The sequence below is a fragment of the Zophobas morio genome, unplaced genomic scaffold (assembly GCF_036711695.1).
Source record: "Zophobas morio isolate AGI-343-1 ecotype UQ-CSIRO unplaced genomic scaffold, CSIRO_AGI_Zmor_V1 ptg000008l, whole genome shotgun sequence".
NCBI lineage: Eukaryota > Metazoa > Arthropoda > Insecta > Coleoptera > Tenebrionidae > Zophobas > Zophobas morio.
Window position 1 is genome coordinate 495726 of NW_026972113.1, and position 15690 is coordinate 511415.

The 15690-nt window shown below is 38.5% G+C and overlaps 1 protein-coding gene across 1 annotated transcript in view; it reads right to left on the reverse strand.

The window, feature by feature from the left end:
- The window catches only part of LOC135124955 (neurogenic locus Notch protein), an 83213-nt gene that overhangs the window by 2676 nt on the left and 64847 nt on the right, over nucleotides 1-15690 (reverse strand). Inside the window, exons 9-14 of the mRNA XM_064050187.1 lie at nucleotides 6049-6592; nucleotides 5504-5868; nucleotides 5016-5414; nucleotides 4669-4963; nucleotides 3318-4605; nucleotides 11-1280 (exon numbers count right to left, since the gene is read on the reverse strand). Coding sequence (XP_063906257.1) covers nucleotides 11-1280; nucleotides 3318-4605; nucleotides 4669-4963; nucleotides 5016-5414; nucleotides 5504-5868; nucleotides 6049-6592 — 4161 coding nt within the window. The remainder of the gene's footprint in view (nucleotides 1-10; nucleotides 1281-3317; nucleotides 4606-4668; nucleotides 4964-5015; nucleotides 5415-5503; nucleotides 5869-6048; nucleotides 6593-15690) is intronic.

Here is a 15690-nt window from a genome sequence, read left to right on the forward strand (position 1 = left end):
GCACCGTTACCTCTGGCGTTGATGTCGTTGTGGTCGCCCTGAGGCGGCGTCAGCATCGAGATGGGTTTGATGTCGGCGGCCTCCAGGTGCTGCTGCGACCATACCCGCGGCTCGGCCTCCTCGTAGTCGGTGATGCCGGTGTGGTCGCTGGCGTAGCCGGCCTCCAACCCTCTGAACCTCTTCGGCTGCGGCATGTCGGAGTCGTCGTCGGACCACTGCGGGACGTGGCCGTGTTGGCCGTGGTTGTCGATCTCCATTCCCGGAATCGAGGCGTTCTTGCTCATGTTGCGCAACTCCTGGCCTTCGGGGCCGCGTCTACGGGAACGTCTTCTGGGTCCGTTGGTCGCCAAGGTCCAGCCTTCGGGGAACCAAGTGATACCCGAAGCGCGTTTCCGTTGCGTGGTGACGATGACTCCGATGGCGATGCTTATAGCAAACACGATGATTATCCCGAAGACGACGTACTTGGCGTTCGTGGGGGTGTCGATGTCGTTGTCGACGTCGCCCACGGATCCGTTCACTTGATAAATAGGGAAGGACTCCGACAGAGTGTGCTTGGAGGCTTTCGCCGCCAAGAACTCGGCCGCTGCGCTTGCCGTTTGGAAGCAATTTTCGTTGCTTTCGGCCAACGTGGTGCACTTCCTGTTGTCGATCTCCAGGTACACTATAACCCCCGACTGCGCTTGTTCTGTATAAGCCACATGATGTTTCCGCGTGTAGTAGCTATTCTGCAAGCTACTAGGTCCAGTCCCCACCCAAGGATAAATCATATCCTGCCCATTCTGGTCCTTCTTCACCCTCACGTTAGTCCTCAACTGGTGGCTCGTGTCCCTCAAGAATGCCACAAGATTTTTCTTAAAACCTTGCATGTCCATGAGAATAACCATGGAAATCACGCCATCTGCGAGTTCAGGAGGTGCTTTCTCGCAGTCTAAACCGTCCCAGTTACACTCGGCGTTGTTGCAACCGTAGTCGCAGTAACCGTTAGCGTAGTGCTTTTGGCAGTAGGCGTCGTAGATGGGGTTGCAGGGTTGCAGCGACTTTTCGCAGTCGCGTCCATCGAACAAGCACTGGGGGTTGTTGCAGTCTTCGTTGCAGATGCCGTCCATGAAGACCTCCCAGCAACGGATGGACGCAGTGCAATTGACCCACGGGTTTATGCCCAAGGAGCAGTCGTTACCGTCGAACTCGCAGGCGTAGGTGTTGCATTCCTCGTCGCAGCGGCCGTTGCCGCGTTTCATGGGGCACTTGTTCTGGTTGCATTGCTGGCGCTGTTTTTCCTGGAGACGGAAATTAAGTGAGTTATTTTTTGCATAAGTTATAAATTTCGCAAGAAAAAGAAAAAGTGAGAAGGAATGATTTGTTATTTTTAATTAAAAAAAATTCGGGGGTCTATTTTTTTTTTTTTAATTTAAGTCACGGGAGATCCCCATCAGTGGTTTTGAAAAAAACCAAAAGAATCTCGGGAGCTCCCAATGTTTTTTTTTTTAAGAATTTAAAGGAAGCTCGGGGGTCTTTGTGTGTTTTTTTTTTTTTAATTTAGAAGAATCATGCGAGAGCCCATTGATTTTTTTTTTGTTGCAGATGTAAAAGAATCTCGGGGGTCCCTCGTATTTTTTTTTTTTTGAAGAATGGAAAAGGAATCTTGTGATTCAATTTTTTTAAGAATAAAAAGAGTCACAGGGGAGTTTAGTGTTTTTTTTTTGGGAGTTTAAAAGAATCCCAGGTATTCCTAGTGTTTTTCTATAAAGAATTTAAAAGCATTTCGGGGGTCATTAGTGGTTAAAAAAAAAAAAAATTAAACAATTTCGAAAGACTTTTTTGTTTCAAGAGTTAAAATTATCACGGAGGACCCAAGTGGTTGTTCTTAAGGATCTAAAAGAATCTGAAGGGCCTCTTCTGTTTTTTTTAATGAATTTTAAGGGTCCCTTGTGGTTTTTTAAAGAATTAAAAAAATCTCGGGAGTCTGCATTTTTGAAGAATAAAAAAGTCACTACTTTTTTATTAAACAATTTAGGGGGAGGGAGAGGTTCTTTTTTTTTGACAATTTCAAAATAAATATGGAGGCCTCTTTTTAAGAATTTAAAAGCTGTTTTTTTAAGAATTAAAAAAAAATGGGGGCGATACAAGTTTGTTAAAGAATTTTTAGTAGGGCTTATTTTTTTAAGAATTGAAGAGAATATTGAGGTTTGTTTTTTTTTTTAATTTAAAAGAATTTCGGGAGCCTGTTTTATTTTAAGAATTAAAAGATTCACGGAGGACTGTGTTTTTTTTTTCTGAGAATTTGAAAGATTCTCGGGGGACCTTGGTATATTTTTGAAAAATTAAAGAACGTCTAGCATTATTTTATTTATAAGAATTCTGGGGGTCCTCTTCATTAATATTTATCATTGGTTTAACATTCGCTATTTATTGGAAAGACTGACCAGTTTTTCCCCACCTAGAAAATTCGTGCCATATTATAGAACTTCATAATTTAAGAACTGAAGAGACCAAATAGAAACATAATTATTTTTATTATGAGTACACAATCAAAAGCTTTGTTTAAGGGTGGCGTCTGGTTCGGTTTCGCCCAATACTAAATACATTGAAAACATCGTCGTAGTTTCCGGAATTGCATTTTTAAAATACTGAAATCTCCAACCAAGTCAGAATCTAAGTAAACCTGTATTCTGCTACCGCATCACAGCTCGTTTAATGCCGATTTCTCGTTTCAATAGATTTTGACTTTTCGCGAGTTATTTACCTCAGTCGTGGATTTTTTAATATTATAAATGGTATCAAAAGAAAGCTGACGCTTTTCCCCAGGGGACCTCCTATTTCAGAATGCAAAAAACTTCAGCACTTCGTCAAAAAATGCATCAATGTGGCCGGTTAAAATGTGATGTAAAAGTTGTTCAACTTTATAATTTTTTTTTGTAAAAACTGCATTCTAGATATGAATATAAATATGGAGGTCCCCTGGACTGAAGTTTGTTAATTCGAAATATAATTTTTTAAAGCGATATATCTCATATTTTTAAAATGCAACTCCGGAAACCGCGACGATGTTTTCAATGTATTTAGTATAGGGCTAAACCGAACCAGACGCCAGCCTTAAATCACAGAAAATGGTCCCAACATTTTTTTTTTTTTTAACCAGAGGTGACGTAATTCATTGGTTCCAAACATATCTTTACAACAATAATTCTTTGTGAAGAAGTTACATGAATCCTACTATGAAACACGATGAATGAATCTCAATTTAAACTTTAATGCCACGATTATTTATAAGTGCTAGGCAAACTCCGCCCTATACACAAATCCCCACAACTCACCAAATCCTGTGCGTAGAAACTGCTCAGGTCCATCTTGGGCACCACCGCCTTCCCCAAGCCTCCCGTCGCACTCCTGTCGTAAATCTCGCAGTTCTTTCCCGTTTGTTTCGGCGGACAATAGCACGCGTAATCACCCAATTTATCCTGACACATCGCATCAGGATGTTGACACGGATTGCTATTGCACTCATTCAGCGAGTCAATTTCGCAATTAGTACCGGCGGTACCCAGCGGGCAATCGCACACGTAGCCTTCCCCATCCGAAATTCGGCAAACCCCGCCGTTCTGGCACGGATTCGGCTCGCAGTCGTACCCGCTCGACTCGCAGTTCTTCCCGTAGTACCCTTCCGGACACGAGCACTTGTGTCCCGCGTGGATCGTCGTGCAAATCCCGCCGTTCTGGCACGGCGAAGTCGCGCAGAAGTTCACCTTGGACTCGCAATGCCGCCCCATGAAACCCGCTTTACAGTTGCAATGGTAGTCGTTGACCAGCTGGACGCAGTCCAGAGTACCGGCGTTCGAGCACGGGTTCGACAGACACTCGTTGATGTCGCCCTCGCAGCGCGGACCCACGAACCCTGGCGGACACTTGCAATCGAAGCCGCCGACCTTATCCAAGCAAGTACCGTTATTGTGGCAAGCGCCGGGGCGGCAGTCGTCGATGTTGATCTCGCACAGGAGGCCGAGAGTACCCGAGGGACAACTGCACGAGAACCCGTTGACCAAATCGTGACAAGTGCCACCGTTCTGGCACGGGTTGGGTTTGCAGTCGTCGACGTTGAGCTCGCAATTTTGCCCTTGGAAGCCTTTGGCGCAGTGGCACGAGTACGACCCGACGAGGTCCTTACACGTGGCACCGTTTTGGCAGGGGGCTGAGTCGCACTCGTTGATCTCCTGTTGGCAGTAGGAGCCGGTGTAGCCGTCGGAACAGTGGCACCGATGGGAGTTGCCGATGTCTTCGCAGGTACCGTTGTTGCAGAGGGAGCGCAGGAGGACTCCTTTGCGTAAGGCTGCGTCCTTGCAGCTGACCATTTCGACGTCGCAGACTTTCCCGGTCCATCCCACGCCACATTTACACTGGTATTGGTTTTTGTCTTGTTGGCACTTGGCTTGGTTTTCGCACGGGTTGGTGGCGCACCAGTCGACGTACTCGCCGCAGTCTTTTCCAGTGTAACCGTAGGGGCAATGGCAAGTGTAGTGGGTCGTGTGGTCTTGGCAAGTGGCGCCATTCAGGCAAGGAGAGCTGTCACACAAATTGATGCGGTTCTGGCAGTTGGAACCCGTATAACTAAAAACCAATATCGTCACATTAATATGAGTGCGCAAAACACACCCTACGACACTAACTCACCCAGGCTTACAGGTGCACGTGTACGAATTAATCCCATCAATACAAGTCCCTCCATTCATACAACTACTCTCCGTACAGTCCTCATCGTTCGTTTGACAGTTAATCCCCGAAAAACCCAAGGGACAAGTGCACGTGTACGAATCAACATACTGGTTACAAGTGGCTCCATTATGGCAAGGATTCGACAAACACTCATCTATATCTATATCACACTGTTTTCCCTCGAATCCGTTGACACACAAACACGTATAATCGCCAATATCATCCAAACAAGTACCACCATTCTGACAAGGATCTGCAACAAAAAAATCAATCCCGAAAAATGGCAGGCAATGCGCGAAACTTACATGATGCACAATCGTCGGTATTAATCGAGCAATCCTTTCCTTCGAAACCACGCGCACACATGCAGTGGTACGACCCGTTCGTGTTGCGACAAGTGGCGCCGTTGCGACAAGGCTTAGAAACGACGCACTCGTCGACGTCTTGGTCGCAAAACCTCCCCGTGTAGCCACCGATGCAAGTACACGCGAAATCCTTGTAGTTCGAACTAGGAGTACACTTGGCGTTGTGCCGACACCGATTAGGGGTACACGGATCCAATTTCTCTTCGCATTTCCGTCCGGTGAAGGGTAGCTCACAGACGCACTTGTAGTCGTTGACTTGGTCGATGCAAGTACCTCGGTTCTTGCACGGGTTGATGGCGCAGTCGTCGATGTTAGTTTCGCAATTAACACCGGTATAACCTACTCAAATTTTGGTTAAAATCGACTTTACATAGTCTAGTAATAGGCGACAGCGTAGCTGCTGCCTGTTACTGTTGTTACTTGCGTACCTGGCAGACACTCGCAGGTGTACGACGCCAAGTGATCCCTGCAGATCCCGCCGTGTTGGCACGGATTGGAAGCGCACTCGTCAATATTGATCTCGCACTGTTTGCCGCTGTAGCCGGCTTTACAGTGACAGATGAACTGATTGACGCCATCTTCGCAGCTTCCGCCATGTTTGCAAGGGTTCGAACTGCACTCGTCAACGTCGCTCAGACAACGAGCGTCGTAGTATCCACGAGGGCACTCACAACGGAAACCGTTGATCATGTCAATGCACACGCCCCCGTTGGCACAGGGGTTGGAAGCACACTCATCGATGTCATTCTCGCAGTGCTTACCCGTGAAGCCCGGAATACACTCGCAGTTGTAGCTGGAAACGGTCAAACTCAGCAACACAAAAACAAAAACTAAATTCAAGTGAAAGAAACGAACTTACAGGTTGTAGGGATCGTTACTGTGCGCATGTAAGAGAAAAGTGTTAGTTTAGATGACTGTGGTACTCTGGTAAGAATATGTTTGCACACACATAAATTTTTGTGGTGCCGCCTACCTGTTGATCCCGTCCACGCATCTCGCGTTGTTCCTGCACGGGTTGCTGTAGCACTCGTTGACGTTGATCTCGCAGTTGGGGCCCGACGTGCCCGCTTTGCACAGGCACTGGTACCCGTTGACCAGATCCTGGCACTTGCCGCCGTACTGGCAGGGGTTGGACTCGCATTCGTTGATTTGGTGTTGGCACAGTAAGCCGGTGTAGCCCGGGTGGCAGGTGCACGTGAAGGAGTTCTCGCCGTCGAGGCACTCGCCGTGGAGGCACGGCGATGACTGGCAATCGTTGATGTTGGTCTCGCAGGACAAGCCGGTGAATCCTGGGGGACACTCGCACGTGTAGCCGGCGATGGAGTCGTGGCAGATGCCGCCGTTGCGGCACGGGTTCGAGATGCAGTCGTCGATGTTTATCTGGCACCGGGAGCCGGTGAAGCCTATGGCACAGCTGCATTTGAAGGAGTTGATGAGGTCGTGGCAGACGCCGCCGTTGAGGCAGGGTTGGTCTTTGCATTCGTCGATGTCGATCTCGCATTGCGTGCCGGTGAAACCTGGAGAGAAGGGTGATGTAAGGGTTTGGGCTGTTGGCTGAGTAAAAGGGCTGGCACTTTTGGTTTTTATATATAGGCAGAGCTCATGGTCACCATGAACCATCAGTCCACAGACCTCAGGCATTATATGAAGTAATAAATGTAATAATGAAATATAATGATGTATTTATATTTTAAATCGTTAAAGTTTTATGTTTGTGTGCAACTTCGTAATTAAATGATTACTGGCAATTCATGTATGTTGTCTCATCGTAAAATAATATATATGTATACATATAAATATTACCGACCTATTAAATTTTTTTTACGGATCCAGTTCTGTTTATAAATACAACACACTATTTTCCATAGTGTATAATAATGGAAATTCAAATTTTATTGTTTAAATTCGCATAATTTTTGTCAATGTTGACCTCGCCGCGTAAGGATAATCTGCATTTCAGGTCACTTTGAGAGCAACTGGGGATTTTAGATATTTCAAAATAACACTTCCATTGATCGATAAATTTAGAATAATCCGAGTTTTTAACAAAATTGCCCAAAATTCAGTTCAGAAAATCGTTGTAAACTTGGCCGCGATTTTATGCAAATAAGTGCGAGTATAGAAGGCCAAAAAAGTATGAAGGAAAATTTATGAAAAATAATTACGTTAGAGGAAATGCATTAAGTAAGTCTTGTTAAGTTTATCATTGTTTGCGCTTTTGTGTACCAAAGTACTTAAAAATTTGGAGGTTACACCTCCAAAAAAACGTAATGAATGTGCAATTTATTTGCAAAAAACCGGAAAATATCACACCTATATTAAAATTCAAAAACTAAAATAAAATCTACTCGAAATACATCAAGAACGTGGGAAAAAATAAATGCAAACAATATCACTTACACTAATTAATTGTGTTGATAACCTTGGCAGATTTTGGCGACTAGTTTAACATTATAAAATTTCGGCCCCAACTATCTCTCACAAATCCCAAATTAGCCAACAACAAAATTCAAAACCGACTAAAATCATTTTCTCAACAATCCTCGCATGTCGGCGCTCCAAGGGTGAAAGACCGGTAAATTCACCCATCAAACCATCTCAACTCTCGATAATCCCACTCCTACGTGGGTCAGCGATGGACGCACACTAGTGCAGAGCTTAGCCCACATATATGACCTTAGCCACTTAATGGCTGGGGCGGGTCACATACCATAGACTACCACACGACGAAATCGTTGACCACATTCGAACCAATCTAACTGGGATAAGTTGCAATTACATTAATGGCCAATAAAAACGGACATCACAATTCCGCATTTGTCCGGTTTGTTTTAATATGTGGTAACGGGAACGCTCCGTGTGACATGAAATGGAATATGTGCATGTTTATGAAGGCGACGATGTAATTTACCGAGCTACGAGAAATGAAGATGAAATGCGTCATCTCTGCAATTAAGATGTTGATGGAGTTATGATTTTACGCTTGCGAAGAGTGCGGAATGCCTATGCGATCGAGCGCCTCTTGGGACTTTATATTCACAAAAAAAAAAAAAAATGTATTATTGATGATCGGTTTTTCTGTGAGAGTGTATTGTTGGTTGACTACGATTATTCCATTTTTTCTCCTCAACGTGGTTAATTACTGAATATTTGCAGCTACATTTCGATTGGTGATATATAGTAGACGTCAAAACTAATTTAACAACAATGAAAAGTGTTACGAAAAGCTTGTCTTTGTTCTCAGACTTCTCGACACGAAAACTTCATGAAAAACTACTTCCTGTCATGCATTCCAACGCAAGTCTTCGTTTATTTTAATAGAAGTAACAAATGGAGATAGTATAACTGAGATAAACAATAAAGATGTTCTGTGTTTATTAGTACATGAACCGTACAAAGGCCAATTGAGCCTAGTGTTGGTCATGTGAACGTGTCGGCGTAATAAATCAACGTAGTTTAAACGTCGATTTTGACCTGGTTTCGCCTTACTGCAGGACATGGGTGTTTTATCGCGATGATTTTAGTCCTCCGGCTACGAGAACGAAGCTTTGTTGTTATCTTCGCATATCGCGAATAAAAACTGACACTTTTCGACTTGTTAATCAGCTGACTCGAGTACCGCAAAACCTTAATCTATTTTTTTGTTTTTATTCAAAAGTGGAACTAATAGTGACTAGGTTGGTTATTATAAACGACTCTTTGAACGCACTACTAATTATTCACAATTCGAAATAATTTTCCGTGTCATAAATCTGCAATTTGACTTGACTCTCATGCTGCTTTTATTGCCGCTGCTTTCACAGGAAATAATTTGCACTTTTCTTATTTTAAAAACCGATCTCGACAAGTTCGAATTCATTAAGTTCGTCTCATAACCATAAGGAATGCCTATTTTGGAAAATCCGGTTTTTATCGTTAATGGGACCGAAGTTCGAGTGGTGTCTCCTCATTACTGACGATTTCGACATTATGCGAAAGTTGATTATAAATTACGAGTGCAGGATTTTTTCGATTAAATGTAATCTCGTTAGGTTTCGAACTTTCAGCTTCATGTTTTCTCCAGACGGTGATTACTCCACTGGGAACGACGAATAAACCAGCAAACCTACGATATTCATTAGCCGTAAAATTGGACATTGCTCTGTTTTAGGTTTTATTTCTAACATAAACAAAAGCAAATAATAAAGAGAAACGTGAAACTTGCGAGAATTATCAGAACAAAATTTTAAAACTATTTCTACATATCAGCAAAATACTTTCTAGGTAATTTAGGTAAGTAATAAAAACAGAGAACTAGTACGGGTTTTATTTGTTGTTGTTATTTAAGAATTGTAACAAATTAAACAGGATCTTTAGATCACTTCCGCACAAATTTATAACTCGTGACATTTTACGAAACCCTAAACTTAAAGTACTTATTTTTGGTTAATTTTGCAAATATTTAAATTTTATATCTAACACTACCGACATTAAACAAAATCATTCGATTTGTTTCTCTAGTACTATAACAATCCATGTTTAATAAAAATTTCGAAAATCTTACCAAAATTAATATTACCATATTATTGTATTCTTACATGTTTGATCAAATTTATCGATTTGTCTACTTCACCCTCTTGTCGAACCTCGTAAGAACCAAACAATAAAAATAATAATAAGTGGATTCATAAACCACAAGTACAGGAGTACATTATTTAATAAAATTGAAATCTTTTACTGGACAAAATCTTGAACTGACGCTATAAAAATGTTGATGATTTGACAAATTCTGGTTAATGTTTTACCATCTACATGATATTCCTAACACACATCAATATATAGACAGCCGAAACGGAAGACCTACAGTCATGAAACAACGACAAAACATAATCGGATGAAAGTAGAAAAAAAGTTGTATGTATAACTTTTACTAATTAAAAGAAAATATTAGTGCCAAATTATATTTATGTCAAAAGCACGCAAAACCAAGCCACCATTCAGCTGTGAAGTTCGCCACAACGAAATATTAGCCGGATTACGTGCTCGTACCTGTGCGGTAATACTACCTTAGCTCACGTGTAACGCATAAAATTTTATCTCCGACTTCTGCATTCATATGACAGTTCGAATGAAATAAAAAAATACCACTTGTGTAAAAAACTTAGACAGTAATTTAACTCAAACATTTGTACTGTTTTATAATTTGAGAAGTGCGATAATTTTGTTTTAGTTCACGTCAAACATAATTTTTTTTCTACGACTTCTGCATTTGTGCGTAAACAACTTAAACCGAGTAAAAAAATGTTATCGATCAGGTAATCTGACTCAATTAAGAGGTATATTCGCGTAATTTGCTGCCTCGTATTTTTTAAACGAACTGAAAAAAATGTTAACGAATTCCAGATGTCGACTTGTCCGCAATTACCTGTTTATAGCAGGTATATCCATCAGCATCATTTGCATGTAATTACAAATCAAATAAAAATTTTCTCTGCGTTCTCACGTCGAATTTCGCCCGAAATTCGCCACCTATTAACCTCGTCGTCGTTTTTGGGAAATCACTCTCCCCTTTTTCGTCGGTTGCGTGCTTGCACTCGTCGAAAAATTCCTCGCTTTCTCGCCGAGGCACAAAAATGTCGCATAGCTGCGTTAATGAAACCGTTTTAATACCCCAGAACCGGTGTGCCCGTCCATAAAATCCCATCACATGCACGTCAACGTCCAAACGCAATCCACACGTTTGAAAATGAGCGTTTTAATTACCGCGAGATACATATTCAATACCCATCCAATTTCGCTGAAAAAGATCGCACCGTTATTATGAGAATGGGGCCAATTACCATCCCGACTTCTTGCACAAGCAGGAAAAAAACGCACCTCTGCGCTATGGCCAGCGAAACCACTATGCAAATGAATTCGCTCTACGGAATCCGCCATCCGTCGATTTTTATTTATTTATTTATTTATTTTCGCGAAGCTCACTTTTCTGCCTCCTCCGAAGCTTGTAATTTAGCCGACGTTGTGTCATTGAACGCGGATTCTAAGCGGCAACTTATTCAATTACAGGTTACAATGCCCTTGCGTTTGATTGTGTTTTAGGCGGCATCATCTTGTCTCGGACACAGCGAGATGCATATTAATTATTCGTTTATAACGTGATGAAGCGTTTCTTCGTCAATGCCAGCTCAGAATCTCTATCTGCTCGTCTAATTCGGCTGATTTGCGATCGGACGTGGACGCTCTTCGAAGCACAATGCTTTTTTTGTGCTTTTCGGACGTTTCAATTTGTCTTGAGATCGCTCGAGGATGGTATTATGTGAATGTTCCTGACGTGGGAGTCTTTGGAAAACATACTAGAAGGTGTACCTAAACCGTGAAAGCTCGGCTATGGGCGTGTTTACAAGAGACGCGGTTGCACAACAACCGTTACGGATATGTAAAGGTTTATACCTAATTCATAAGGCGGTTTTGTGGACTGCATGCGAGATTGCCGAGATTGGATAGAGGTCACGGCGTTAACAACGATTTTGTGCTTTCATCCAGAGACACCACCTAACGCAAAAACTGATTCCGAACTAACAATGGCTTTATCGGAATCGTAATAATTTAATAGGCTTTTCTCTCCGTTCCGCTGCGTGGTGGTTAAACAAACACAGGCTTTGTTAATTACAAATTACATGTGTTTTAGATTACGGTTATCGTGCTTTTTCGTGTTGCTTGTAATTAATACACTCGAGGATGGTAAATTAGCGATTTGTGTTGCTCAACGTGTGTACGAGGTTTTCGAATGAAGATATTTTCTGTTTTGAGTACGGTGTATCTTGCGATCTTCGACCGCGGGGTACATGTTGGAGGCTGGACATTTTTACAAACGAGATTTCGTTTATGATAGTGAAATGCCGCAAAAAATTCACCGTGAAGAATAAACATCTCGAAAATCGAACAAGTTTATAAATCAAAAACACGTTTTTACTCCCTGGGCGTAAGCCATTATTTAAATTTTATAAAGTAGCGTATTCCTGCATTTGTGGTTTATGAATACTAACGTAGTCTTGAACTTGTGATTTATGAATCCGTGTTGAATTTTTATCCGAGATATCGAGATTTTTAAGAAAAAAAAATGTAGATATAACAATTATTTTCCGATTTCCCAATTTATCGATATTTCAGTGTTGGAATTTTTCAGTTTCATTATTTTTCGATATTTTAATTTGTAAATTTTCAATTTTTCGATTTCTCAAATTCTCGATTAATCAATTTCTTGATTTGCTCATTCCTGTTTCTCGACTTTTCAAGGTTTCAATTTTTCACTTTTTCAATTCTTCAATTTTTTCAAATTTTCGACTTATCGATTTCTGGATTGTTCCCTTTTTCATCTTTTCGATTTTTTTACTTTTACATTTTTTGATTTCTCCATTTTCTTACTTTTTTGATTCTTAATTTTTTTCGATGTTTCAATTTCTCGAGATTTCTGTCATAATTTTTCGATGTCTCGATTTTTTGAACATTTAATTTCCGGATTTATCGACTTTTCAATTGTTCAATTTACAACCTTTCGATTCCTCAATTTTCCGATTTTTCGACTGTCGATTTTCAATTTTTCGATATTTCAGCGTATTTTTCAATTTTTTGATTCTTCAATTTGTGGATTCATCAAATTTTCGAACTTGATTTTCGTCATTTTTAGATTTCTCATTTTTCCGATGTGTCCGTTTTACGACATTCCAATTTTATGACTTTTTTTATTTTTCAATTTCTCAATGAATCGATTATTTGATTTTCCCATTTCTCGATTTGTCGACTTTTCAGTTTTTCCATTCTTCAATTTTTCTCGACAATTCAATTTATTACTTTTTCCACTTTTTAATTTTTCGGTTTTAAATTTTCGATTTTTCGACTTCTCTGTTTTAGATTTTTCGGTTTTTCAATTTTAAAAAATTTTGATTTTTCGATTTTTTAGTTTTTTTATTTTTCAATTTCTCGATGTTCCAGGCTTTTCGATTTCCCAATTTGTCGTCGTTTCAGTTTTGGAATTTACAATTTTTTAAAATTTTGAATTTTTGGTGTCTCGATACTTCAATTAATTACTTTTTCGATTTTTTAATTTTTCGTCTTTAAATTTTCGATTTTTCAATTTCTCGATTTTTTGACTTTTCTGTTTCAGATTTTTCGGTTTCTAAATTTTCGATTAGTTTTTTATTTTTTAATTTTTCGATTTTTCGATTTAACGAGATTTCGATTTTTTGACTGTTCAGTTTCTGGATTTTTTTTAATTAAAAATTTTTGAATTATTTTTAACTTTTTGGCCTATTTCATCTCTCCACTTTTCGGTTTTTCTACTTCTCAACTTCTCGGTTTCGCGATCTTTTGATGTTTCGATTTCTCGATGTTTCAGTTTTTGAATTTTTCAATGTTTCGATTTTTCGGTTTTTCGATTAAATTTCCCGATTTTTAAATTCTTTGATTTTTTTAAATTTTGGATTTTTGATTTCTCGGTTTTTCGACTCTTCGATTTCTCGATATTTCAATTTATTACTTTTCGATTTTTTGCCTTTTCTGTTTTAGATTTTTCGGTTTTTCGATTTTTAAAATTTTGATTTATCGATTTTTCAATTTTTCGGTTTCTACATTTTTCGAAAAGTTTTTTTATCTTTTAATTTTTCGATTTCTCGAATTATCGAGATTTCGATTTTTTTATTGGCCAATTATTTTTAACTTTTGGCCTATTTCATTTCTCAATTTTTCTATTTCTCAATGTTTCAGTTTTTGAATTTTTCAATGTTTCGATTTTTCGGTTTGTCGTTTTCGAATTTCCCAATTTGTCGTCATTTCAGTTTTGGAATTTTTCAATTTTTCGATGCAATTGCCAATTTTATAATTTTTGGATTTTTGGTTTCTCGGTTTTTCGACCTTTCGATTTCTGATTTTTCAATTTATTACTTTTTCGATTTCTCAATTTTTCGACTTTAAATTTTCGATTTCGGCTTTTCGATTTCCCAATTTTTCGCCATTTCAGTTTTGGAGTTTTTCAATTTCTCGATTTCTAGTTTTTCAGTTTAATTTCCCGATTTTTAAATTTTTTTACTTTTTAAAATTCTAGATTTTTTATTTTTCTGTTTTTAGACTTTTAGATTTCTCTGTTCTGTTTTTGATTTTTCGGTTTTTCAATTTTTAAAATTTTTGATTTTTCTATTTTTCGATTTTTTAGTATTTTTATTTTTTAATTTTTCGTTTTCTGGATCTATAGAGATTTTGATCTTTTGGTTGTTCAATTTCTGGATTTTTTGATTTTTTTTAATTCAAAATTTTTCAATTATTTTTTTAACTTTTTGGCCTATTTCGTTCTTCAATTTTTCGATTTTTCGATTTCAAATTTCCCAATTTGTCGTCATTTCAGTTTTGGAATTTTTCAATTTTTCGATTCAATTGCCCATTTTATAATTTTTGGATTTTTGATTTCTCGGTTTTTCGACCTTTCGATTTCTGATTTTTCAATTTATTACTTTTTCGATTTCTCAATTTTTCAACTTTAAATTTTCGATTTCGGCTTTTCGATTTCCCAATTTTTCGCCATTTCAGTTTTGGAGTTTTTCAATTTCTCGATTTCTAGTTTTTCAGTTTAATTTCCCGATTTTTAATTTTTTTTACTTTTTAAAATTCTAGATTTTTTATTTTTCCGTTTTTAGACTTTTAGATTTCTCTGTTCTGTTTAAAATGTTTCGGTTTTTCAATTTTTGAAATTTCTGATTTTTCTATTTTCCGATTTTTTAGTATTTTTATTTTTTAATTTTTCGATTTCTGGATTTATCGAGATTTTGATCTTTTGGTTGTTCAATTACTGGATTTTTTTATTTTTCTTTTAATTCAAAATTTTTCAATTATTTTTAACTTTTTGGCCTATTTCATTCCTCAATTTTTCGATTTTTCCACTATTCGACTTTCGATTTCTCGATCTTTTGATGTTTCGATTTTTCGATTTTCTAATTGGTCGTCATTTCAGTTTTGGAATTTTTCAATTTCTCGATTTTCATTTTTTCGATTTAATATCCTTATTTCATAATTTTTGAATTTTTTAAATTTTGGATTTTTGATTTCTCGGTTTTTCGACTTCTCTGTTTTAGATTTTTCAACTTTAAATTTTCCAATTTCTAGATTTTCAGTTCTTCGATATTTGTTTCAATTTTTCAAATTTTTAAATTTTTGATTTTTCAATTTTTTGATGTTTCGATTTTTTTAAATTTTTAAACTTTTTAATTTCTGGAATTTTCAATTTTTCAATTATTCGATTTTTTAACAACTGGTAAACTAAAATATAAAAATACGCATTTTCATACGATTTACTTATTCCAATCAAAATTTTGATAATTTTTTTCGAAAAATTTACACATCCAAAATTAAAAACGGGTGCATTAATAAACCACCACAAATTTAAACACATATTATACAAATTTTGCTAAAAATTGCGATGACGTCATCGACCCTTTGGAGAGGACAAACAGATAAATTTTGATCCGCGATTCAACGTAACTGGAGAAGTAGCAGAACGACAAGTCACAAATATTTGCTGCGAATTTCAGTAGTCGTCATGGTCATAAAAATGAAAAACTCAAATGGTAATAAAATCTAAACATTAACT